Below are 26319 nucleotides of genomic sequence, written 5' to 3'. Positions count from 1 at the left end.
GTCACCCTTCGCAACAATGCTCTACAGTCTGAGGCGGCGAGAGAGGTGAGAGAAAGGAGACACCTTCCTGGAGAGCAGGAGAGGTGGTATTGATTGATGCGGCGCAGAAGTGTCTTTTTCTCCAGTGAAGCAGCGAGCTTTTATCGGACCATTATAACCTCAACAGGCAGAAGATTGGGTTCCCCAGATGCTCTAAAATCCCGTTCAACAGCTATTATGCTGCACAGAACGAGCGGGGAGATAATCCCAGGCATCTCTATTCACACCTGTTCACTCATATTCACATCACAAAGAGAGCTTGTGTGAGGGAGGCTTCATTTGCATAGTTTGGTCTTCTTTATATGCAACAGGAGGAGAAAGAAAAACATTTGACGAGAGGAATATATATATATATATATATATATATAAATCTGATGCGCCGCCAGTTTGGACATTTTTTTTTTTAATGTTTCCAAAGCTCACAGGATCTCAGTTCATCAGACCTGAGAGATAAAGCTCCTGTTATTAAAGTGGGATTAGAAAACTTGAGCTCTTGTTTAGTGAGAGTGGTTTAAGTTGGCTAAACATTTAAAAACGGTGAAGTGTGAGAACAAAAAAGTATCTCAGAGTTGAACAAGTCATCAGTTACAGATCCAATGTGTCTAAACAGGAGGAAGAATAAACATTACATACATTTAATACAAGTTTTTGTATTGAAATGATTCATTGATTAGTGGATCAACAGAAAATTACAACAGTTTCAGGCAAAAATACCAAACATTTACTGGTTTTAGCTTTTAAATGTGAGGATTTGCTGCTTTTTTTCTGGTTTATATGTTTGTACATTGAACATATTTATGGATTACTCAACAGTTCAACTGGGGACAGGCTCAGGGGCCGAACAGTTCAAGGGGCCCTTAAGCCAGATCCTCTGAGAGATTGAACTATTAACATTTCTTGTTGAAAAGTGCTTCTAAAAACATCTTCACATTGAAGATGTCACAACAAACACACCATCATGAACAGCGCGTAGTACAATACAAATAGCCTGTCATCTAATAATTCACTATATTCTGACACGCAGACTAAACTATTAAACATAATGATGATGATTGTTGGCTGCAGCTCTGAGCTTTACATCGATTTAAAAACTGTTTTTCTTTGCCGCGGATTTCCGTTTTAGAGCGAAAGATGAAGACGGATGTAGGAAAAAGGAAAACAGAGCTATCTCAAATCATCACAGACAACTGCCAAAACAACATTTCCAACACCGTTCACGTCTATAATACTGAAAAACGGCGACTTTCACTGTTTCTGTTGTTCTGTGATGAGTCCCAGGAGATCACATTAGCTGGTAACTGCGTGACCCCGTTGACCTCTCGCATGATTCACACATGACACACAAAGCATTAAAGATAAACTGAAATTCCAAGTTAGTGGATGTTACTCATGAATAGAAAGTACCGCGGTTTTGAGTCTCGTTCTAGTCAAAATAAATGAGACATAAAGAAACCTGGTTATTCATATCTCTGTTGACATTATGGTCCTCATACTCATCCATATTGAGCAAATCTGTACGCCTAATGTCAACAATCCGTCCTCCGCATTATCAATGTCAGACTTTCACTTTCATTTCGACCTATTATCACGTCCCGCTCATATTCCTACTTTTACAGTCTGTTATGTAACACGAGCTGATAAGGCACCTGCACACAAGGCGGAGAATGATCATAAACCTCCGAATACCTCACCTAGCATATTCTGGATATCTCGAGGTTATGAAACCAGGAAGTGATACTGTTATACTCCAAAAACCTGATCCTAGTGGCGCTAGTGCTAGCGCCAAATGCTAATGCTAGTGAGCATGCAACAGTTCATCGATTAGTGGAGCAACAGAAAGTGAATCATTAACTGTTTTGATAATCAATTTGATAATCGAGTTTGCTCATTTTTAAAGCGACAGTGTGGAACGTTTCCCAGTTTCAGTCGCTCGTTTGTGAGGATTTGTTTGTTTTGAATATCTTTGGACTTTTGGACTGATGGTCAAACAAACCAGGCAATCTGAACATGTCACCTTGGACTTTAGGAAACTAGGCCGGCCACTTTTTTTCACTGTTTTCGGATGTTTTAAGCATCAGATTAATGAATAGTCATAATAATTGTTAGCTGCAGCTGTAATAAACACTCTCACTGATGGGGAGCTGAGTCGTGAACATTGGGATCAGACACTTCCAGTTTTCACTAAAAAAACAGCACACCACTTCATCAGACGACCTCCCACCTCCACCGATAATAGTCTGTTCACCCACTTTACTACATAATCAGCTGCCTATGGGCACGGTCTAACATATCTGGCACGGCTCGGAGTGCTGAAGCCCAGCATTACAGCCTGGCTTGTGACCAGTTTTCAAACGGCTTTGTTCGGCACTGCTGAGCACCTAATAACAGGATGTGGAGCGCCAACTGACAAACTGGTCAAACTCCAAGTTGTGCTGCCCCAAGGGCATCGAGCTCTGTGTGGCTTATCAGGAAGGAGGAAAAGGAATACCATCACCTTAATGAAAAAAACATGTATTCCGACATATGTGTGCACGATGGTTTTTAAAACGTATGTGAGTGCTCATAATCACAGTGCAAGCCTGACTCTCATCGCGTTGGCTGGCTGGCTTCATATCAGAGTTCCTGCATGTGTCTGAACCACAGGAATTAGGCAGGAGTGTGACATGATTTAAACTGAATAACAATGAACGCCCCCACACACACACACACACACACACACACACACACACACCTCCACCACCAGCACCAGCCGACAACCCTTCCCTCTCTCTCACCCTCCCCTTCGCCCCTCCCAACATCTGAGGGCTGCTTACATTTCTCTCGCTACAGAGGGGAGATTAAACCAGACACATGTATGGGAGGAATTTTGGAAAACAAGTGCTATTCTTTTTGATTTGAATTATTTATGGTTCTCCTGAGTTCGGGTAAGAGCACAGTAGATCCGTAACGAGTAAGAACACTTTTTCTACGTGGTCCCGAGATGTTAAAAAAAAAAAAAAAAAAAAAAAAGAAAGACAGCCAAGAAACATGAAACATATTTTCACAAAAGAGAAAAGAAAAATCTTTAAAACCAACTCACATCTGTACAAACTAACCCTCCAAAAAACGAACATCCGTATCAAGTATAACACTAAAATACAACAATAACAAACTGAAGGAAGCCTTTACTAATAATCTAACACCTTGCTCCAAAGATAACTCTGATCTGACCTCTAAACGTCTCTTCGGATTTGGATAATTTGGCATTTAATGTAAAAAAAAAAGCAGCTTTTGGAAGTCGACGTCGGTCCTGTTGTTACAGACATGCTGAGTATATGGACCATAGTTATCTGTGACCACAAGTGTTCTAGTGCATGCCCACCAACTTTACTCCACTGATACACTGGCCAAGCAAGTGTTATCAGCCAATGTCATGTTGTTTTTGGTTTTTATAGAGTGCTTAATAGATTAGTTGACTGATTGATCGGTCAATCTGCAACTATTTTTCATAATAGACAGTCATTTATTTAGCATAAACGCCAAAAAAATCACTAATTTCAGCTTCTAAAGTGTAAAGATTTGCTGCTTTTCTTTGTTTTATATCATTGGAAAGTAAAAACTTTTAGATTTGCACTGTTGGTTGGAAAAAAAAACTTAGTAAATGGACAATAATACAGACTAATCAGCAGATTATCAAGTTAGTTGCAACCCTAAAATATCCTGCTCAGTACATTTTAGTCTTGACTCTTTTTTTTTAACTGAATTTAGGGGATTTTTGTGTAAAAAGTTTGATCATGTTCAAATAAATCGATAAATTGTTTAATCTATTAGATGTCAACAACGATTAGGACTGCGACCGATGATTATTTTCATGATCAATTAATCATTTAGACTATGAAATGTTAAAAAAAAAAAAAAGTTAAAAATAGCCACAGTGAGAACTTCAAATTGCTTGTTTTGTCTGCCTAACAGTCCAAAATGTCGTATATGAAAAGGAAAAACAGCAAATCTTTACATTTGAGAAGCTGGAATCATCATTTTACAGCATTTCAGCTTGAAAAGTTGATTATTCGATTATCAGAATAGTTGCAGATTAATTTTCTGTGAATCGACTAATGGTTGCAGCTCTAGTACTGATATGGGCCGGTCTGGCTTTGTTCTTCATGCCATTACTGAGGCGTTCTGGCTTTTCACATGCAACAAAAACACACACACACACACACACACACACACACACACACACACACAAAGAAACACTTGTCAGGTGGTCTTTGTAGAGGTTTTGACAGCTGCCTCCATCACAACATGGGCCTCCAGGTATCATCATCCCACTTCAGAGCAGCATCAAACACCAGTACAGTATAAACAACCATCCCAGCTTAGCCCGGAGACAAGAGGGGGGTGGAGGGGTGGGGAGGGGGTTTCATTTAAAGGGTCAAACATAACTGACTCACCTCATTAGATGGCATGCTGACAACACCTGTCGACCTCCTCTTTTCTCTCAACTTCCTCTTCTCAATCTGTCCTTTCCCCTTCCTGGCACTGGGACCGGTGCTCTTCTTCTCTTTGCCCTTACTGGGTGATGGGCTCTCCTTGTCACTGTCATTGCAAGCCATGGGGCTGGAGTCCGGGGAAGCGCAAAGCTGAGCCTTTTCCATCTGAGGCGGGGCCTTCTTCAGGTTGCCCCCAGGGGTGGCTGTGGCTGTGGGCGCAGCAGGGTGGGCAGGGTGGTGCGTTTCCTCCTCTGGTCTCTTAAGAGCCGTGCCGGAGGCGGACCGAACCACCGCGTAGGAGGAGGGGAGGCAGTTCCCAGTGGAGGCGCTCCGGTCCGGGTTGCCGTTGTTGTTGAGCTCGGTGCGGCCGCCGCCGGTGCTGTTTGCGTTAGTGGCACCGGTGGCTGCGGCAATGTCCCCGAGCATTTTAGCTCTCATTTTCTCCCTCTTGGCCTTCCATTCTTCCAAAAAGTCCGTCGTGGCATTTGACTTAAATCCGCCTGTGGCCATGATCCCTTTTTTTTTTTTTTTTTTTTTGATAAGTTCCTCCTCGCACGCCAAGTTGTTGAAAATTAACTCAAGTTGAAGTTGATATGAACTTTCAGCTCTCGTCCTAATGGCACCGCATTCCTCAAGTGATTAACCCGGGTGCTGCTGACAGGTAGGAGGAAAATAAAGTCAGCCTCATGACAAACAAAACTTTAAACTGTCCTCACTTGCTCTTTTTTTTTCTCTCTCTCCTCCAATTCCCATAAATGTTTTCTTTAAGGACGCGGCTGTTACATAACGCCAATAAAAAAAAAGAAAAATAGCACCAGGCTTTCAAAGTTTGCGGCGAGTTTATGACATGAAAGTTGCAAAGCACCGAGTCTCTCTGATGATTTCTTTCTCCAATAAAAAAAGTGAAAGTGTGCCAAAGTTGTCGAAAAAGACAGCAGAAGTATAAATACAGTTTAGAAACTCACCTGTGTGGAGCTGTTTTGTGTCGTTAAAGTGCTCTCCTCTCCTCGGTGAGACCAGGTGTGCCCTCGCGCGCGGGTCCGCTCGGATGAATGGCGTTGGTCTCGAGCGCTGAGAGCGGCCGCTGCGCTCGCTCTGCCCTCTGGCACACCGCCGGGTGAGCCCGACAACACACGAGTAGCTCCGACTCGACCCGAAGTGAAAGATGGAGCCCAGCCCGAAAATAAAGTCACTGTAATAGTCCTTTAATACCCCAACAGGGTCTTACGGTTTATCCGAGGTCATTTATGGTGTATTTTAACGGCATTATGTGATATTCTCATAAAGACTATGATCCATATATGATCTTGTATTATAATATGTAGGCCTAATAGTGTATATGACTTTATTTTGCTACAGTGTATTGTTTTATAACCCATTGTTGCTTTATAGTGACCTTATCAAATAGCATTTCCTTTGTTTTTCATCTTATTTCATCATGTCACCGTATCATTCCTGTAATAGTCTAATAGGAAGTTATACAATAGCCTATTCTCTATCTTTTACAGTATCAGAGTACAGTTTAATAATGTGTGGAAAGGTGCAGTGGTGAAATGATTAGTTGATTATTTAATAGACTGGATGAAGAAATAATACAGTAATGAATGATAATTCAAAGAATCTATTAATTGTGAGTCATTTTATCAAGTAAAAATACAAAATTAGTTGTTTAGTTTGCTTTTCTAGTAGTAAACTGGATACTTTTAGGGGTTTTACATACATACATTTTGGTCCCTGAAAAGTTGGGATTTGTCATTATTTGTGATTTTATAAACTGACTGAATCATCAAGTAATAAAAAGATAATTTGATAATCAAAATAAGGGTTAGTTGAAGCCCAAAAGGGTTGTCTTGTTAGAATATACATGTATAACTCTGCAGAGTCCCAATGTTCTTTCTTAGAAAGTCGCACCACGTGGAGGTAGAGCTGCAACGATTAGTCGATTAATCGATTAGTTGATAGACAGAAAATTAATTGGCAACTATTTTGATAATCCAATAATCATTTTAATCTTTTTTTAAAGCAAAAATGCAGAACATTCACTGGTTTCAGCTTCTGAAATGTGACACTTTTTAAAAATCATACATGATAGTAAACTCATATCTTTGAAGTTTTGGACTTTGGGTCAAACAAAACAAGACTTTTGAAGATGTCACCTTTGACTCTTGACATTTTTCACTATTTTCTGACATTTTATAGATCAAACAATGAATCGATCAATGATGAAAACAACCGTTAGTGGCAGCTCTACATGGAAACACATCCTCATATTTAAGAGTGAATCATTTAAAAACATCCTGAACAAGACTGGCATGAAATATCTCCACCTCCAGAGTGACACTTCACATGAAATCAGCTTTACACAGAGTAGTGTTAGTGGCGGTTTAAAGAGCTGAGGACTTTCAAAGCTACATTTCAACAGTCTGGCAGTAAATTTAATTGATCAACCTCAGGAGCGTGTTACATAAGACTACTGTGTAAACCTCTGCAACCCTGACTTTCACCGACAGCGCAGCGTCTGTGAGTTACCGTCTTCAATAGGCCTTTTGATAATTGCACAGTCGGAGTGCAACATCTCTGCAGAAGACTGTTTGTCCATGATTGAGCTCTCCCACGCAGATCCCACAGACTGACTCCCTCGGGCGCCGGATGACTCACCCAACCGGCTCTGATCAGAGGAGAGCCTCCTTGTTAAAACCTCTTCACTCAATTCCAGCTAATGGGCAGGTTGAGGACAATATAAGAAGATTGAAATGATTATTTCCTCTCGTCTCATGATGCCGTGGTTGCAGAGAATGCTGAAATCTCACAAACCTGAAGACTCCTCTGTGTCTTTACAGATTGCAATACACATGAAAGATGTCCACATTCAGCTTTTCATGAAGTATTTTCACTCTAAGACCCTCCAAAATGTTCCTGAAGTATTTAGGGTCATAAGCTTCTTCACATAAGACAAAATAACCAAAACTTTAAAATGTTAAAACTCCAAACTTTGAGTAAAGACTGATTTAAGGTGAGTTAACTGACCCGTGCTTGGTATTTATCAAAGTTCAGAGGGAGGGAAGCCTGCTCCTGATAGTGGATGTTTGATTTCTTTATCTAATTTTACCCACATCATCTTTTATTTCTTTTATTTTAGGCTCTTTTTGCTGGAATTTGAACTATGTTACTAAATGTCTAACTGGGTCCAGTTAAATTTATTCGATCAACGTTCGTGTTTGTTTTTCTTTATTTGATGATTTGTGTGAAGTACTTGACTTTTGGAAAGCACTCCATAAAATAAAGGTTATTTTTATACTGTTGAATTAAAGGGCAGTCAGAAGAACTTTTTTTTCTGCAGATATGAAGGACCCCGGGAGTTTTATGAGGGGTCATAGATCGACAAAAATCCTTTCTAAGGCCAAGAATTTCACTCTAAACAAATCATAAAAATGCAGCAGGATAGAGTAAAATATCTCAGCTTTGTTTTTCTTCTAAAAAAAAAAAAAACCCCTCAAAAAAACAGCTGCACAGTCAGCATCATCTCCTTTCTGGAGCTCATCTGCGTAACGATCACAGTTTATAGAGGAAAATATGATGAATCTCTCATACTGAAAGTCATCGCTGCGTGTTGATGCAAAGCTCCCATTGTAATAACCCCGTGTGGCATTCCACTGATATTCAATCCCGGTGCTTTCTGCCATTACACGATTGTACGGGCCCAGGTTTCTCCCCACACGGTGATTTAAACCTGCTATAGGCGCTTACTGTCAGAAATCTAATTTCATGCCACGATAATAGAATTATAAGTTGACTGTGCTGAAGGGTATGAGCCTTATGGTGTGAGATTTGTGTGTCTAGCTTTGCTCCCAAGGGTGCACTGACTTTCAGGCAAGTTTATAACTGATATGTTAATTTTGCTAAATATATATATATATATGTGAAAAGATCCTGTTTACATGTTAATAGGCCCGTGTTATTTGCCATAAAGGGCTAAAAATGTGAGCAGGCATCCAGTCATTATCTCCGCTGTTACAGTTAATGAGAAAACTTTAGGTGGAGCAAGAGAGTGAGGCGCCTTTCCCCAAAATAAACCTTTATCTATGGACTCAGGTCACACTGCTGCATATTTAGCATATTTCTGTCTGCTCTTGAGGAGGAGGGGGGGGAGAGAATGAGGGTGCACAAAGGTTGTCACTGAGTGTTTCCTTCTATGCAAACATGAACACTGCTCTGCTGCTTTTTTAAACTAGTGTTCCAGTAATGTATTCCCAAATGGAAATATCAAAATATCCTATCTGGAAGCTTTGCAGTGTTTTTTTTATTTTTTTTTAAAGGAATGGCTATATTATGCATTAACATGTTTGTGGTAAAGAGGATAAATGCATTGCTCGCCAGGCTGTAAAATGATCATCGCAAGTATACCTGAAATTTATATCAAACATAACACAGTGTAATAGCCACTCTTGCATTCACACGTTTTCATTTATTTGACACTAATGTTTCAGTCAGAAGCTATTAGGTGGGTAATTTTGTAGCTAGAGAGCCCTACACCGAGCTCACTCCCCCATGAAATTGTTTATCCAAGAGTAAGTAAGTATTTGAGAAATGTTTCTCCCAAGCCTCCCAGATGTTGGTCCTGCAGATGCCCTCCGCCGCAGTCAGGATGAGAATTATAAGCTGTGCAACAAAGAGAATGTTTTTTATGCAAGTTAGTCTGGAACAAAGCGGTGGCTGAAATTATTATCTGTGTTTACGTGAAAGGGCAGAAGCACAAATCAAGTGTCCGTGACGTCATTCGGGACGCTTAAGTTCTTCTTCTTTGACTATTTATGAAGAGAAGAGACACTGAGGAACATAATCATTGTTAAAGAAGCATAACAAGTTTTTAATGAATCAAAAGTTTTTGCAAGTTTGTCTTTGTTTAGCTTCATTATTCATTTTTATTTATATGTACTTCTGCAAACAATGCTGTAGTATCTGTGATTACTTAAAGATCCCCTCTAGACTTGTTTGAAGATTAATAAATGATTGTTTTCATATTTCATCTGTTGCTTCCCATTTATTTTCTGTGCAGTATGAATGTCAGTCTGCTTGACTTGGTCACTATTAAATATCCACAAATCTTAAACTTGATGGTATATATACATTTAATATAATATTTGCCATGTTCAACATCTTAGTTTAGCATGTTAGAGAAACCAGCACTTAACACATGAGGCTATTTGGTCATAAACTAAACATTAAACAAATTAACCTTCACATACTCTTCATATTCTGACTCATAATTAGTTTCTACCTCAAACTTCTGAACCACGAATCTATTTTACATTCATAAACACTTCATCAGTCCTAAATGATAATAAATGTGATTAATCCTTAATGAAGCTGTCAGAGAGCAGACAGAGTGTATTCTGTCTGTTTCTGGAGAAAAAACATCCACAATCTCACTTTATTAAGATCCAGAAGAACTTTTTATAGAAGGTGAAGAATACAACAAAATGTTTGAATAAATACGGGTAAAATTTGTACATTTGTACGCACAAAAATGTGTACGAGCTGCAGAAGAATATAAGAATCATACATTTTAAATCCATTTTTGTACATTCTGGGTCGCCTTAGGGAAAAAGTCAGGCTGAAAAGAAATGCCTTCAGGATGTTTTACAGCTCTTAAATGTAAAAAACGGGTTAAATTTGACCCTGAATGTTGACATTTTTCAGTCCAGATCAAAGTGTTGGACTGTGCTCAAGGCTGTGAGTCAGTGGAGTTCTGTTGTGAACAACACGGTCAACACCAGGAAGGAAGTTGATCAGAGGGACAACGGAGAGCTTGACACTCTTCCTGTGAAATACAGAGAGAGGGAGAGTCAGTTTGAGGTCACCGGAGGAGGACTGTCAGGGGTTTCATAGAATGAGAATCCAAAAAATTTACTGGGAAAATGCAGTGAGGAAGCGTTCTCCAGTGAGGATTTGTTTTTCCCTTTGTGTCATTTGTTTTGTGATGAGTGACAAAGATGAATTAACATATTACTTTTCTGCATAATGAGCCTCTGTTATTCTCCTGGTGGTTTTGAAGGTGTCTCTTTATTCCACGGATTCAATTTTCCGTCCAGCTCGCAGGTTTGTTGTCCGTTATCTGCCTCTGTGCCCTCCAACGGCTCCCGGTTACCGTCCCTGTGCCATCTGTGCAGGGTACCATCTGTTGATGATGATGATGGTGTGATGGTGGCTGAATGGGTGGGTCAGCGTGCCAACCTCCCTCCCCCCCTCCACCCCTCCCTCCTCCCTCCCTCCCCTCCCCAGCTTTGAGTTGCTGAGTCGGCTGCTCACGCTGCAAAATCCATCAGTTGTGTCCTGCATAAGTCAACTCAGTTAAAGAATTACTGTACCTCGAATCAGGTGGTCAATCAAGTACTTTATCATATAAATTTGAGCTAAATTAATAAATATAATTGCAGAATGTGCCTGAAACTGACTTTTTTTGTTTCCAACTAACTGATCATAATTAAAAGAGGATATAAGCATGTTTAGATGTTTTAGTGTAAGTGCCTGTATTTAAAAAATGGTGAACTGAGTGTTTAGGTTTGTTTATTTTGGCAGTGATGGTTATATATCTGCTTATATTTGGATCACAGGTTGAACTACATAACTGAATGAAGATGGAGGATTTTTTTTTTTTTGCAATCCTCTGTGTGTCCAGATGAGCTCACTTAATAGTTACCATAAATATTATGAATACTTATCACATACTGGAGGATGTTTCTCCCCTCCACATCCGGTGTTTCAGGTTTATATTGTGGTTGTTTTTTGGCTTTAAGAAGGATTCTGCGTTTTATTGAGTTTTAGTATAAAAACACAAGAATAAATAGTTGTTATCAGGTTTATCAGACAAGTTTTTACACATTTTTATTTAGAGATAGGCTCTCCTTTATATGTATCCTTTATTTTCATTGATCAATTGATCATTTAGTCTGTAAAATATGAAAAAAATGTGAAAAATGTCCATCACAAGTTCCCAAAACCCAAAGTAACACCTTCAAATTGTTTATTTTGTTCAACCAATAGTCCAAAACTCAAAAACAGGAAACATATAGTGCATGTTGGTGTATATGTATGGTGGCCCTGAGGTGCAAAACACAATAACATTTCAGGAAAGACAACAACAACATGAATGTCAACACTCATACAGAAGCACATTCTCAAGTGAAATCTGGTGTTTCAGGTTTATATTGTGGCTTTTTTTTGGCTTTAAGAAGAATTCTGTGTTTTATTGAGTTTTAGTATAAAAACACAAGTACAAATAGATCGGGTTAATCAGACAAGTATTTATACATTTTTATGCAGAGCCACCATTTCATTTTAATCAGTTACTTGATTGGCTGCTAGTTTTTCCTACTTTCTTTTCATTTATATCCTTTTTTTCATTAATCAAATGAACATTTAGTCTGTAAAATATGAAAAAATTGTGAAAAATGCCCATCATAGGTTCCCAAAACCCAAAGTAACACCTTCAAATTGTTTGTTTTGTTCAACCAACAGTCCAAAACTCAAATATATATAATTTTCAAAAACAGAAAACAGAGAAAAGCAGCAAATCCTCACATCTATGAAGCTGGAATCAGCATCAGCCTCATAAACAACTCAACCAATCAAAACTGTTGTTGATAAATTCTCCCTCCATTGACTGATTGAATTTATCATTTCGCACTACAGGTTTACTAAGTTTCCAATAAATACAGCTGGTGACACTGCAGTCAAAGAGCGTGAGAGACGTCTCTATATCCTCTTTTCAAGATGCATCCACAGCTTTGAATCATTCTCCTCTAATTGAGTGTGTTTGTCTTTGTTTCAGCGACAGACCCGAGCTGTCACTTCATCACGACGCCTCGATTTGTCATTGTTTGTCATCGGAGAGAAACCCTGCCACTGTTTGTTCTCATCACTGAGGGGGTTTTGCTCATCCAGTGTGTCTAAGTCTAGTGTGTGTTCGGGGTGGGGGGTGGAGGGGGGGTGAGGGTTTAAAATTGCAATTGTGGAGGAGGTTTGTTTGGGTTGCTGCACTTTACGGTAGAGAAGAGAGGAAGATTAGGCCATGGCGGAAATAAAATGAGTAGGGAGGATGAGTGTGAGTGTCTCTGTGTGTGACAGCAGTTGCCAAGATCTAATTCCTTCTTTATGGATGATTCCCAACCTTAGAAAAAGTACAGCACGTCATTTCATGCTGGAACTACTGTCTGAAATCAAAGAAACCAGACAGAAATCACGACACTTTTTTTTTTTCAGGTTTCTCTAAGCTCCTGCTGAGACTTATTACTGGTCACATTGCGGGGCTACAAACAAGCTCTACCCATGATATTTAAAGGGCCATACTAATGTTTTTTTCCCCATTTGAGCACATTATTGTCTAAAATATTGGTGTATGCTGTAGCAGTAAGATTTCCCCTCACTGGAACAAAGAGATGTAGCCCAAACAAAGATTTTTGGCCATATAATGCATGTTGGTGTATTTGTACGGAGGCCCTGAGGTGCCAAACACAATAACATTTAAGGAAAGACAACAACAAAACAGAAAGCACCACAGCATTTCAGAAACACAACAACTTAATAATAATTATGTTTCTGAAATGTTGTGTTTTGTACCTCAGGGCCACCGTAATGTCGCCATCATCTGAAATACATTTGTATTTAACTGCATTACCGTACAACAGATCTGATTGTGATGACTTATTCATTAAAGCAGGTTTTCAACTCTCTGCTAATGTATCATAAGAGACTGAAAGATTGGGAAAATTACATTCAAAAAGTATGATTTGAAAATTGTCAACACTAAGGTAAAGTCTGTGCTACAAGATGTAAAAAATGTTCCTTCAAATGGAGACGAGTTATAACATTGTTTAACCGGTGATGGAGTTTTCAGATTGGGGTAAAGCTTGACAGAAACTACTGTAACAGGCCGATGCGCTGTTCGAGCCAGGAGAACACCACAAGAAGTCTACAATAATTCAAACCATTTGTTACTCTAACTACACATGGTCAATCTCCGGGGCCAGGAATCTGTCTAAACAGATCTTTTCCTCATTATCTTCTGTCAGGTCCTGATGAAGACAATCTGCAGGAGACAGTTGAGGAAGCATGTCCATGTCACAGCGAAGACACAAACCAGACTTCTTAACCACGTGCTGAGGCAATGGAAAATAGAAACAACTTTTGCCTGACTGTGGGCAATTACAGCAGATACCACAGCTTATCCCTAAAAGCTTTATCTAAAGATTGGAGCTCTTCATTACAAACCTAGAGAGCGAGTCACACCCTGTGAGTTATTATTCACGATACAGGCAAAGACAAGAGCTTACGGTTAAGTCAGTTCCGCAATCACAGTCATATAAATCACATAAAGAGGAATCTGTCTTATTCGGTGGTGGAAGTGGCAGCAAATGGTTGTGTGTTTTTTTTATATTATCAAACACTGGGCTGCACTTTATTTGTTCCAAATCCACTGCCATCTGGGATTACACTAAAGACCAGTGAAGCGTTGCAGATTCAGGAGAATGAATACATCTGTAGGGATTTTAGGGCTCAGGGAGAAAAGGGAAGACAGAAGAGTGTTTTTTTGTTATTGATGTACAACTTCACACTTCTGCCAGGAGACATTTATTCCCACCCCATTATTGAAGGAGAAGCTCTGCCGGTTCAAGAGATAGAGGGCACGACATTCAGTATTGTACTTACAGCTGATGAATACAGACACATGAGTCTGAGTGGCTCGTTTATGTGAGCAGTTTGTTCCATTATCAGCTTTATATTTGTATTAAAGTGTGAGAATTTGATCAATAAACATGGGTGATGTAGCCTTGATCAGAATTTAATACTCAGTGGCAACAAAACCCTTTTACTGACAGTGGAATGATGTGAAATGCACCTGACGGACACAGTGTGCAAAGCGGTGCACCATCTACTGGTATAATGGAGCATAACAACGGTGAAGTAGTTCATCTATTCTGCTGACAGTTAAGTGCATTAAAGGAAGTATTAAAGACAGAAGGAATGAGCTTTAACATGCAATTTTAAGTTTAGAAACAGCCTTAAAGGGCAAGATCACCCAAACTACAAAAAGATCTGGTTTATTCTCAGGTTTTGCCACTGAAATGTTGACCTTTGCTGCAATAAAATGGAGGTGAACAGGTTTTTGTTTGTGATGATCACAGCATTGAAACGTGACATTAAAAAAAAGCCAGTAGAAAGACTTTTTTTTTTGGAATCCATTGATGTTATTCAGATCTCATTGTGACTGTTTTCCTCCCAAGAAAGTACAAGTTTAAGGCGCCGAGCACGAACCACAACATTCCTACTTGATGTCCAGTTGGGGACTTTTAATACACGTCATTCTTCCCTCTTTTCCTGTGATTTCTCTGCAGTACATTGTCTAATAAAGGCAATAAGCCTCCACCAGAAATAATAAAAAAAAAAAAATAGTCCCTATGAAATCTGCTGGGTGGTTCTGTGGCTTATTCAGAGTAACAGGAAGTCATGCTCTTATTTCTAAAAAGAGATGATGTTATGTAATTTAAAGTCCCCTTCCACTCAAAAAAAGGAGTTTTACTCTTCAGTTGGAGGCTGTTTTCACCTTCATCTTTCACCTTAAATCTGAGTTTAAGACGTGAACCTTGAAGCATGATTTGAGACATCACAACTAGTTTTGAGTCAATTATGGTTCAGTATGGAACAAGTGTGATGTGGAAACCTGCAGTGCAAATACACACAGTGAAGGAGACGTCTTGTATGCAGCAGTTAAGCTTTTGAAATGAAAAATATTTGTATATTCATCAATTTTTTCCTCATTTAAAAAGAATTTTTAACAACATAATTTAATTATTTTGTGCAAAAACCTTATCAGACACAATTTATCATTCAAAGCAATATATTTTTATGTCTTAAAACACATTTGGATCTTTTAATATAATTTTTCAATGCAATGAGAACCACTTAGAAAATGTAATTGAGTCCCACTGTTTCAGCCTCTTTGAGATTAAAAATCTCTTTTTTTCCCTCCATAAATCAAAGCAATAAAAGAAGAAAATAATCAGACATGGGAACTTTACAATGTACAAGTTTATTTTTAATGAACTCTTCAGTGGTTGGTAGTCACAGCACAGCTTGCATGTATTAAGCCACACACCTATTTTACAAGATGACGGGGAAAAAAAAAAAAGAAAACAAAAAAACAAAAAAAACAAAAAACAAAACAAAGTCTAAACCAGAGTAGATGGTCATCAGTCTATCTGCAGTGACTTTTTTTTTTCTTCTTCTTCTTTTACTAAAATATCCTTAAAAAGGCCACTGAAATGCATGAAATGTTTTCAGATGCATGGAACATTTGATGGTGGCGATTTTGCTTTTTAACCTGACATCAAGACTCCTCACATGGCATTGACAGTGCATGTAGACATTGTAAAAAGGACTGGGTTAGCGATACCTAAGATATTTTTTTTTATTTTTTATTTTTATTATTTAGTGACAACACCTTGGCTATAATACTACAGCTTTAAAAAATTGGAAACAAAATTAACAGCACTCTTCCAAGATACTGAATACAATGAAAGTGAAATGTAGTGAAGCGATTATTTTTATTTTATTTTTTTAAATCTCACAATTATGTGAACACTTATTTTAAACTGGAAAAAAAAAAAAAAAAAAAAAAAAAAAAAAAGCACTGAACACTTGTAGCCGTCCTGTTTAAGAGAGAGGCTCTAAAGTACTGTATCCAATGTCTTTAGACTATAAAAAGAAAAAAAATAATAATTAAAACACACCTTTTTGTCCTCTGGAATTTATATACTTTTAATAGTAACAGACGGGAACCATAAATGCATGCCATGTGCTGGTCTCAAACAAAATACATACAGGTATATACAGCATCACTCAGTACCTGCTAAAACAAAGTGAGGAATACAGAGTATAAACTGACTACACTACAAACTTAAAAAAAAAAAAAAAAAAAAAAAAATTAAAGAGGGGAGGAAGGTGAGCGATGGAAGCGGTGGAAGAGTGAAAAAATCCTACTTGTGATGGACTCATCATTAAAGCATTAAAAAAAATGCATATTGCACATACAGTGAAAGCTTAAATTCCACCAGGTCCGCCTCGTTTCGCTAAAGCGAGAATTCAATTTTTTTTTTTAATTCCCTCTTGGAGGAAGACACACAGAGGTACAAAAATGGAGGGAGGGGATGGGAGGGGAGGAGGAGGAGAGTGGGCGAGTGTTTGTGTGTGTGCACTGGTGATCTGTGTGTGTTTTTAAAAAGAAAAACAAAACAAAAAAAAAAGGAGGAAACGGGGGGCCACAAGAAGCTGATATGGGGCAGAAGTGGCACTTTAGGGGCGTCGGGGGGAAGGGATGAAGAAACTGCACAGCACACAACACTTACACAGGAGGAGGAAAAAAAAAAAAAAACATCAAATAAGAGATTGTGGCACAAATAAAATCAGGTGTTGGATAATATCTGTTCTTCAGTGATAGCCGAGAGAGAGAGAGAGAGAGACTGAGAGAGAGAGAGAGAGAGAGAGAGAAGAGATCGATGCAAGTGTTTTCTTTTTTTCTCTTTTTTATGTACAACTAAGGCTTATTGGTTAAATAGTTTTCAGGCTTTCCCCGCCCACAATGCTTTTTTTTTTTTCTTTTTTTTTTTAAACATGCTGATCACACAACCCTTTTTCCTTTTGCTCTGTAAACTCAGTGGTTCTATCAGGACAGCAGCCACAGAATCAAAGTGGATTATAAGTCGTCGTTGTCGAGGAGGTGGTGGTGGTGGTGGTGGTGGTGGTGGCGGCGGCGGCGTGTAGGGAGGATGGATGGATGGATGGATGGATGGGTTGATGCTGCAAGTGGTGGTGGAGGAGCAAAAAGGGAGATAAAAGAGTTGGGAGGAGAAAAAGAAAAAAAAAAAAAAAAAAAAAAAAAGGAGTCTTGTCTCTGATGTCTGTTGCAATTAATATCTAAATGTGCAATTCCATTAGTCACTGCCATGGGGGACTAGAGGCGGGTAGGGGGGTGCAGAAGACGGGGCGGCGGGGTGGGGTGAAGGGGCTGGGTGGGTGGGTGGGGGGGGGTTCTGTTCTACTTGGAAAGCTTGCTAATGACTCGAATGAGTGCTCCGTTCTCGTCCTTTAGTCTCTGGTTGTCTGCTTTCAAGTCTGGGAGCATCTGAAAGGGAATAAAAAAAGGAAACAGGGGAGGGAGGGAGAGACACAGAGAGAGAGAAGGCTTAGACAAGTCTTGACAGATACATGTTGTTGTTAAACCAGTCAGGTCGGGTTTTTAACTTTTTTTTTTTTTTTTTTTAACAAACTGTTAATTGCAGCCTGTGTAAGCAATCCTTGAGTCACACAGCATATCTCATGTTTTTTCTCCTTAAAAAAAAAAATTTTCAATCACATCTTTGTTTCAAGTCCAGAGAGACAGAAACATTTAAAAAAAAAAAAAAAAAAAAAAAAAAAAAAAAAAAAAAAGCGGGCACACCACAGGCCAAAAGATCCTGAGAAAGCCATGCAGAACCTCAATGGCTGCTCACTGGCAGCCAGAAAAATACACAGCAGAGACAAAAACAGTCCTGGTTTTATTTGCTCTCGTGTAAACAACAATTCAAAATCTTCATCATTATATGGTATCTGACAGAGTCTGGTAGATGTCTGGAGCTTTTCTTTTTATTTAAATAAAAAAAAAAAATCAGTATTTGTGCTCCTGAATTACTGTTAAGTTACTGTTGCAGCAGGTTTGCAGCTCTGTTTGGTATTTATGCTCCTACAAATACTGAATTAATACTGGATACTGTAGTAATCACATTACATTTACCCTCATCCATCAAAGCTCTTTTTTTTTTAACAGTTGTGATGCTACATTAGATGTCAGCCTATTGATTATGAATAAATTAATCTCAAAGACCAATACATGAAGTGATTCTTTTTGTTGTTTTTTAACTATGGAGTGCAGCCTTTTTCTGACTTTGTTCAGGAGAAAATAGACACTGCTTTTTTATTTTATTTATTTTTTTTTTAAAGGCAGAACACTCGACTGAGTTTCAGTGCAGGAAAAGCACACCTGCACACATTAGATTTTGTTTCAGTAATGCTGAAATGGCTAACTGTGGCTGCTAGTTACATGCAAATCTACCACTGTGTAGCCTGATGCAGTGCAAAATAAAACGTGTAAAGTTGTCAGGCTATGGACAACGTAATCTAAATGAGCTGCTTGTATCTAATGCATTTTCTTTTTATTTTGGATTGAGACATGTGTATATTTTGTCTGTTAGAAGCTGTTTTTTGACATCCCTAAACATATTTTGTTAAAATATTAAATGACTAAATGTCAAAAACACATTTAACTATATGTTTTATTAATTTGTGCTCATAAATAATCAATTTGAGTATGAATTAGTAGTATCCAAATAATAAAACACTCTTTAATGGCTGAGAGACATCACTCTCTTTTCTGATGTTTCTAGTAATCAATGATGGATGACATCTTGTATAGACTGACTGCAAACATGTTAGGGGGATCAATCAATACATTTTCTGTTGTGGATTTGAAAAGAAGTTCAACATTTGTCAGACATACTGAACAAAAGTCATAAAACATGAATAACTCCAATAAAACCACAATGGTGATCAAAAATTCACTTATCCAGGTGGTAGAGTGATGCTTCTAGATGATGATCACAGATATTACAGTACAAACTAAATTGTTATTTTAATATATACAGAGGATGTGGAGCCGAGGTCTTAAGGTAGAAATCATGTTCTACAGTTTTCAGAGGTTCTCTTTTGACATACAACACTGACAAACATTTCAGTCCCCTGAAAAACAAACTTTCAATTTATTACAGATGACAATCAACTGACGTGCGAGTGAATTAATTCACTTCACTTCAGAAAATGATTGAACTTCAAGCAAAAACGCTGAAACCAGCGACCAAATGAGCCTGTCAGCGTACGTGACGGGCTCAATGATTTGTTGATGTCATCTGTCAAATTAAATTTGGTACAGAGGTACAGAGGGAGGGGAGGAAAAGAAAACAAAAAAAAAGGGTTCAAGTCTCTGAAGATTTTGGGGCCAAAACGTTGATGCCACAAAAAGGAAGCCACTTCATGCAAAGAAGCCAGAACAAGCCAAACTGAACAACTGAGCTCCCTGATGGAAGCGTCACAACTAGAAACTACAAAGAGGACACTTTCCTTTACAGTACTTAGAGATGTCGTTTCATGAATCATCAACATTTGGAGTAAATTTAGACACCTGTTGCAGTATAAAAGATGTTTGGTCTGATGTTTTCATGCACTGAGAGGTGTGGAAAGCACCTGACAGTTGTGTACTGTAAAAGGAGAGTGTCCTGTTGTCAAAACCAAAAAAAAAAAAACCCTCCCCAATCTGAAAACCAAAAGCTCTGGGGAGGCAGAGGGGGGGGGGCAGGAAGAGGAGTTTACAAAACCAGTGATGGTTGGGCGGCTGGGCACCTGCCTGTCTATGTGTGCGGGGCAGAGCGCGAATGGAGCATGAGAAGAATGGGGTTGGGAAGGGGGAGGGAGGTGAGGAGGAGGAGGAGGAAGAAGAGGAAGAAGGAGGAGGAGGAGGTGGAGATGGTGGTGGACAGACGGACGTGGCTTAGAGGTCGACGCTGGGCAGCTGGCTGCAGGCGGACTGCGAGAGCTTTGCCACCACGCGGGCCAGGGCCCGGTTCTCAGCCTGCAGCCGCTCCTTAATCTGCCGCAGGGCCTGAACCTGCTTTACCTGGGGGAGGTTCTGCAGGGGGGGGAAAACAACAACCACAACAAAGGAGAACAAAGAAAGAAGAGAGCGAGGAGGGAGGAGGAGGAGGAGGCAGAAAAGATGGTGGGAGAGAGAGGGAGACAGGTGTTTTTCAAGAAAATTAGGGAGAGAGAAAGGATTAATGAAAGACAGGACAATATAAATGAAGAGAGAAGAAGAGGGACCGAGAGAAGGAGAAAGGGAAAACAGAAAAAGGAAGATTGTTAGAAAAATGGGGACAGATTTTTGGAAACCGAAGAGGAATGATAAAAGAGTTTTCCCCCCGTTCGGCATGATGCTTGTAGATAGAATGGAAAAGTGAGACTGATAAGATCGGCCAGATGTTCTACCACCTAAAAATAAACACACTTTGTTATCACAGCGATGGGAAGAACACTTGCTTACTAGATCTTAATGGATTGGGTTTTTTTCTCTCCTACTACCTTGTCAATCAGTTTTCCAGAAAAGGACTGTTTAATTGGCTGTCTGGATAGAAGAATTTAAATGTTATGTCAACATAGATTACAACCGCTGAGCTGAGATCTGCCCTGAACTGAATAACAGATGCACATGTGAATATTTATCAGGTATACAAGGAGGCTAAAGATGGAGGCAGAGCTGAGGTAGAGTACTGGGACTGGACATTTATGGAGCAAATACTGGCTGCTACAAAGAGTGTTGCATTTTGGGTTGCTTGTAGCCTGATTGTTGCTAGGCTAGCGGGTTTCTGTTAATAACGTGTGTGTGTGTGTGTGTGTGTGTGTGTGTGTTTAGATGTGTAAGAGTTTAATTAGTGGGATTTAACTTTGAGCAGTTTTCTGACGGCTCCTGTGATGCGTTTTTGCTGCTACGGGGGAAATAAATTCCTGACGGGTAAAAAAGGAATTAGAGGTGTCATCTTGTCAAAGAAAATTATTCTGACTAATCCAAAAGCCTGACTGGAGACTGTATGATCTTAAAACTGATAGTTAAGCTCTACAGATATGAGATTTATGTTCTGCTTAAATTGAAATGTTTCACTTTTACAAGAGAAAATGCTTCAAGGATGTAGACCGTTAGTGTTTTGGGGAAACTTTCCTGACAAGTCTAAAAATGTTTTGTTCCTCCAAAGCAAAAGGAGGTTCTCTTATATTAGGGTCAATACGGTATTTTTGATACAAAACTTTATTTGTCTACATAGATCTGGCAACACTGAATGACTTATTTGTGACTGTGGCAGCCGTATTTAATTAAAACAGTTTTATTAATTCATAAAATATCTCATATCATGTATTATTGGCTCATTACAGCATATTTGAAGTGAAATTAAATTTTTATACGACCGAGGGCTTATTTTTACAGCTTTCTCATGTGCTAAAGATATAAATTGCTGAGATCTGGGAAAACAGCGACGCTGCTAAAAAGACAAGAAACACAAGCGGTTTGATTTTACTTCCAAATAAAGTAGTTGAGATAATCTGGATAATCTGCTGACTGCTCTGATTGCCTGACTGCTCTCATTTCTTGCCCCATCGAGCTTTGTTAAAGCAATATCGCTGCCATTCCAGATCCAGAGACATTTTCCGTTATGTCTCAGTCAATTATTCTTGTGAGTACAATTTATTATAATGTGACCCATAGAAGTGATGGTTGAAACTACTGTGATTAACCAAAAAAATGCTCCTTCAAGCATCATGACATTCGAGATACTTGACTACTCTTATGACCCGCTTTTACAAACGTTAAGGTTTTATTAACTGGATTCATTTAAGGAACATAAAGTGACAGATGTTAGCTTTACAAATACCACCTACACACTAGTCCTGAGTCCATTAGTGGAAATCTTCAAAAGCTAATTGAACATGTTGAGAAAATAAAATGCGGTGTGTGTGTGTGTGTGTGTGTGTGTGATGTGTGGTGGTACCTTAAGTTCCTCCTCCATCTCAGAAATCTTCCTTTCTAGAGCTCTTCTTTCCTGCAGGGACGGAGAACAACAGGTTAACCCCCGCATCCCCATGCACGTCACGGAAACATTTAGCATTAAAACACACTAAAGTGAAGGCTCTACACACACGCACACACACACGTAGCATAAAATAAGGTGTGGAAGATGGTGAGGGTGTAGCGATAGCACACACTTGAACACACGCGGATCTTGTGAGGCGTCTGCAAGCAACAGCCTTCAGATTTAACATGTTCAGTAATTTAGATGGAATGAGTCAGCAATGAGTCGAGAAAAATGGGGAAAGTTTAGAGGTCGTGTTGGATGGCAAGTTAATGAAATGACTCATGGACAGAGAGGTCAGAATGTCTTTTTGAGCAAGAGAAAAAGGACATTCTTGTGTTTTTTTTAAAAAAAGAAGGTTGTGAGGATGAATGACACATGGCAAATGATCTCAAATGTGGCTTAGATTACAGCATGGGCTTTAAAATATGGGATGAAGTTAACAAATCAGGGGTTATATGATGTCATGGCTACACAGCTGCAGCTATGGACAGACGCCGGCATGATTATTGAATGAGTGAAAAAAAAAGCATGAAAACACACATGCACGGGTACTTTAATCTATAATTCTACTACTTTCTGTTCAAATTGGGATACACACACATTCACACACACTCAAAAAAAAAAAAAAAAGTCTTGAGAAGTAGTGACCACACGCTGGCTCTTAGGTTCAAAAACAGGTGAAAGAGAAGGTGGCGGTGTGTTCTGGGTGGCGAGGAGGGAGGAAGTCCCTTTGACCCCAGCTATAAAAGGGCTTGTGTGATATGACAGCCAGCAGCAGAGAGTAGACTGATATGAAAATAAAAAATAATAAAAACTTAGGCTAAGATCATACCACCACCCAGATGATATTGGGGCCTGCTTGTTACCTTCAGACATAAACCCATTGGAAGTGTTACCGTGATGTTTAAAGCAGGTCGGATTTAAAAATCAACTTCTATATTTATTTAGAGACAGATTTGAGAGAAACAGCATAAATATATCTGCATTATTAAAAACAAGGAAGGACATTTGTAGGAGAGGCGGGTTAAACCGATTCTGTAATTACCCTTTTCTCCATCTCAAGCTGTGACCGGTCAGCATAGCGTTCCTGCCTCTGTGATGAGAGAGAGAGAGAAAAAACACATGTCAGGAATCCTAATTATCTGATCAACCTTTATACTGATGGGCTGAGGCGGTGTGAGCTCGGCTTACCTGCGTGGCCTTCTCTAGTTGTAGCTTCAAGTCTGCCAGCTCCAGGTCTGTGTCACGTAACTGGGCCTTCAACTTCTCGTTCTCAGCTAAGATCTGCTCGTAGAGCTGAAGACAAGAGGCCGAAATAACAACAATCAAACATCATCGTTGTATGAAAATGCTCCTTCAACAAGCAGACACTGAGGGACAGACAGCGGTCTTCTTCCTAGGTCGAGCTGACCTGACTTTGATTGTTGCCATAGAGACGGCGCTAAAGTAAACAATCTTATAGTAATGTTGTGACTAGGGACGAGGTCGCCTGGGCGCTGCCTGAACTGTTATCTCCTTGGTCAAGATTTATATAACAGTCATCTAAATAAAAATAAAGTTGTACATCAGTGTTTTGGTGCAACTTCACACGTGTTCATATTTTTTAGATTACAGAGGTGTTCATATATAGGACTGTGTGTGATATCAGTCAGTCATATCAAAAGAAATCTTTATTTTTGGTGTAAGGTAAAACTTTTTCTTGGTATCTTCATCTTTTAAATATTTTTTTCATTACAGCATGAAGGAACAAGAGTCAAACTGCTTCATTTGTCAGCCTTCAAAATAATAATCGGGATCCTTCGAAGTCTACAGCTGCAGCAGTGATGTGGCTACCTGGCAAACGTTTTTTAAAGTATTTTATCTGTATGATGAGTCCACAACCAATTAAAGCTGAATATTACATATACAGTACCTTCTTATAGTCAGTGGTATCATCTCTATCCAGTCGGCTCGAGTATGGCCTCCGACTCTCACCATAGCCACGGCTAAAAAGAGTGTCGTTGCGATCTATGGATGAAGTGCTGCTCTCGTTCCTGCGACAGTAACGACAGAAAGATTTGTTTGAAATCAAACTGTTCAGTGACACAGATAGATCAAAGATATTAAGAGGGATCAAGACATGAAGAGGGTAAAACATACCTGGACAATCTGTCACTCTGGAAAAAAAAACAAACAAAGCAAATGTTAATGACCATAAACAGAAAAACACTTCTGCATAGTCTGGAAACATTTACATAAAACTGAAGTGCATTACATGTCCAAAAACAAACAATGAAATCAGTTGTGTTTCTCATTTTAGACTCCAGATTCTCCCTCAAGCTACCGCCTTCTCCATATGTCTCTGCACCTGACCTTCACTCCCTTTGCAGATCAGCCTCCTACACGCTGCACTACATACAAATACATACACACTAACTCCTTAACATCTGCCATGCCAGCCAGCGCCTGGAGGCCTGCTGCGCCCGGAGGACCGGATAGGGCCAGACATCAGATAGGGAGGTCAGGTTGGAGGGTCGAGCATCCAGCTATTTAAAAAAAAATCGCAGTCGGCTTCCTGAAACGGACGGAGGGCGGTGACGCAACGATGAACAGTCCTATGAGCTTTCCAGGGAAATGTTTTGATCAGATAAACAGCCACTCGACGTGCATTACTCCACACATGAGATATGTCTGTAATCTCTCGTCTGTTAGCAAAGTTCAATATTTTGCCATTTAAAGTCTTGAAGAGTAATCAAACCAGCTCCAAAGAAAATATTTGAACATTTGGGTACTTTTAATTGAGAGTACCAGACTTGAAAGATTGACTCTGCAGCTTTTCCTGTAAGCTTTTCTATCTCCATGCAGAGATAATTGCCTGTTTCCTATTTAGTGCTCTGTAGCTGCTCCGCCCTTTACACCGTCCTGCAGCGAGCGATGGCTGGCAGCTGTGTAAAGTGTAGCTCTTCCTTGATGGCCTGCTGATTGTACTCAAGTAAACTACTACCGTCTGCTCTCCACACTCCCGTTCAAACGGTAAGTTTTCCCTGCCAGCAAAAGTCTTTTTGCTCCTCTTTAATCTCCAAATTTCACATTTGGAAAAACTCCTCATGTGTGTGTGCCCCGAATCCTTTTCCGTTATGTATGTAGGCATGTTTTTAAAAACCTTCTGAGCGAGGGTCGCAGCTACTTTTGGTGTGCAAGGTCACCGTAGCAACCGGACAATCACCGGAAGATGGAAATAGAGGAGAACAATAAAATTTCAAAAGGCCGCAGGAGGTGAGAAGGAAAGATAAGTGGGAGGGGGAGGAAATCATAGCTGTCCAGGGTAGGCTTGTGAATATCAAAGGCTGGTTGACTTGCTTGGCCTTCACCGCATGAGGAAGGACCAGAATAGAGAATAAATGCAGAAGAGGAAAAAATCAAAACTGAAGTCCCACCGTACAACAAAAGCTGAGAAGCAAGAAAAGAGGACTGGCTTGATCTGGCTGTCAGGCTGCAGGGCTCCTACTTAAAAGTCAGTTTTATCTACTTTCTGTCCTGTGTGTGTGTGTGTGTGTGTGTGTGTGTGTGTGTGTGTGTGAAGTTACCTGTGGCTCTCCCTTGGTGCTGCCCTCCTCTGAGTCAGACTGCTGATCAGGGTCATTTTCATCACCCTGGGGGGGAAAAAAACAAAACAAAAACAAAACAAAAACACAGACAGTAGAGTTACATTCTGCCTCCAGCTCTCCGCTACCCGAATGATCAAAGAGGAAGTGCTGCACCTCATGAAAGAGGAAAGAGCGCTGTGAAAACTTTATGTGAGAAACTCTTACATCCTGGGTCCAGAAGGAGACCCCGGTGGAGCGTCTCTTCTCGCGGGGCCGCCTGCGATCCCGTATGGAGCGGGGCTGGGACTTGTCCTCTCCCTCCTTCTCCTCCTCCTTTTTGTCAGTTTCTGTTCATTAGGAAGAAGGTCGACAGGTAAACTATATATATATACACACACATATATATAGGTGATAATGCTGCCATGATACCAAAAATATAACGAAAAAACCTACAAAATGACATCTCTTCAACCTGTT

General features: G+C 39.6%; 2 protein-coding genes across 12 annotated transcripts in view; both read right to left on the bottom strand.

Annotated features, from left to right (window-relative positions):
* Positions 1 to 5634, bottom strand: part of pawr (PRKC, apoptosis, WT1, regulator) — a 70259-nt gene extending 64625 nt beyond the window's left edge. Inside the window, exons 1-2 of one of the 2 annotated variants that reach the window (XM_067581084.1) lie at positions 5477 to 5634; positions 4473 to 5162 (exon numbers count right to left, since the gene is read on the bottom strand). In XM_067581084.1, coding sequence (XP_067437185.1) covers positions 4473 to 5021 — 549 coding nt within the window. In that variant the 5' untranslated portion in view covers positions 5022 to 5162; positions 5477 to 5634. Of the gene's footprint in view, positions 1 to 4472; positions 5166 to 5476 lie in introns of both variants that reach the window. The other variant, XM_067581085.1, reaches the window with a different exon arrangement.
* Positions 5635 to 15581: 9947 nt separating this feature from the next.
* ppp1r12a (protein phosphatase 1, regulatory subunit 12A) overlaps positions 15582 to 26319 on the bottom strand; it is a 54023-nt gene continuing 43285 nt past the window's right edge. For 5 of the 10 annotated variants that reach the window (XM_067581873.1, XM_067581878.1, XM_067581881.1 and 2 more), the window contains 8 exons: positions 26068 to 26189; positions 25843 to 25908; positions 24416 to 24432; positions 24189 to 24309; positions 23468 to 23572; positions 23322 to 23369; positions 22193 to 22243; positions 20003 to 20283 (listed from right to left, as the gene is read on the bottom strand). In XM_067581873.1, coding sequence (XP_067437974.1) covers positions 20146 to 20283; positions 22193 to 22243; positions 23322 to 23369; positions 23468 to 23572; positions 24189 to 24309; positions 24416 to 24432; positions 25843 to 25908; positions 26068 to 26189 — 668 coding nt within the window. In that variant the 3' untranslated portion in view covers positions 20003 to 20145. Of the gene's footprint in view, positions 17692 to 20002; positions 20284 to 22192; positions 22244 to 23108; positions 23143 to 23321; positions 23370 to 23467; positions 23573 to 24188; positions 24310 to 24415; positions 24433 to 25842; positions 25909 to 26067; positions 26190 to 26319 lie in introns of those variants that run through there. The other 5 variants (XM_067581874.1, XM_067581879.1, XM_067581883.1 and 2 more) reach the window with 3 other exon arrangements.

Source organism: Thunnus thynnus, chromosome 23, assembly GCF_963924715.1.
Source record: "Thunnus thynnus chromosome 23, fThuThy2.1, whole genome shotgun sequence".
NCBI classification, from domain to species: domain Eukaryota; kingdom Metazoa; phylum Chordata; class Actinopteri; order Scombriformes; family Scombridae; genus Thunnus; species Thunnus thynnus.
The sequence above is the reverse complement of the archived record's forward strand: the minus strand, read 5'-3'. Positions and strand labels throughout refer to the sequence as shown.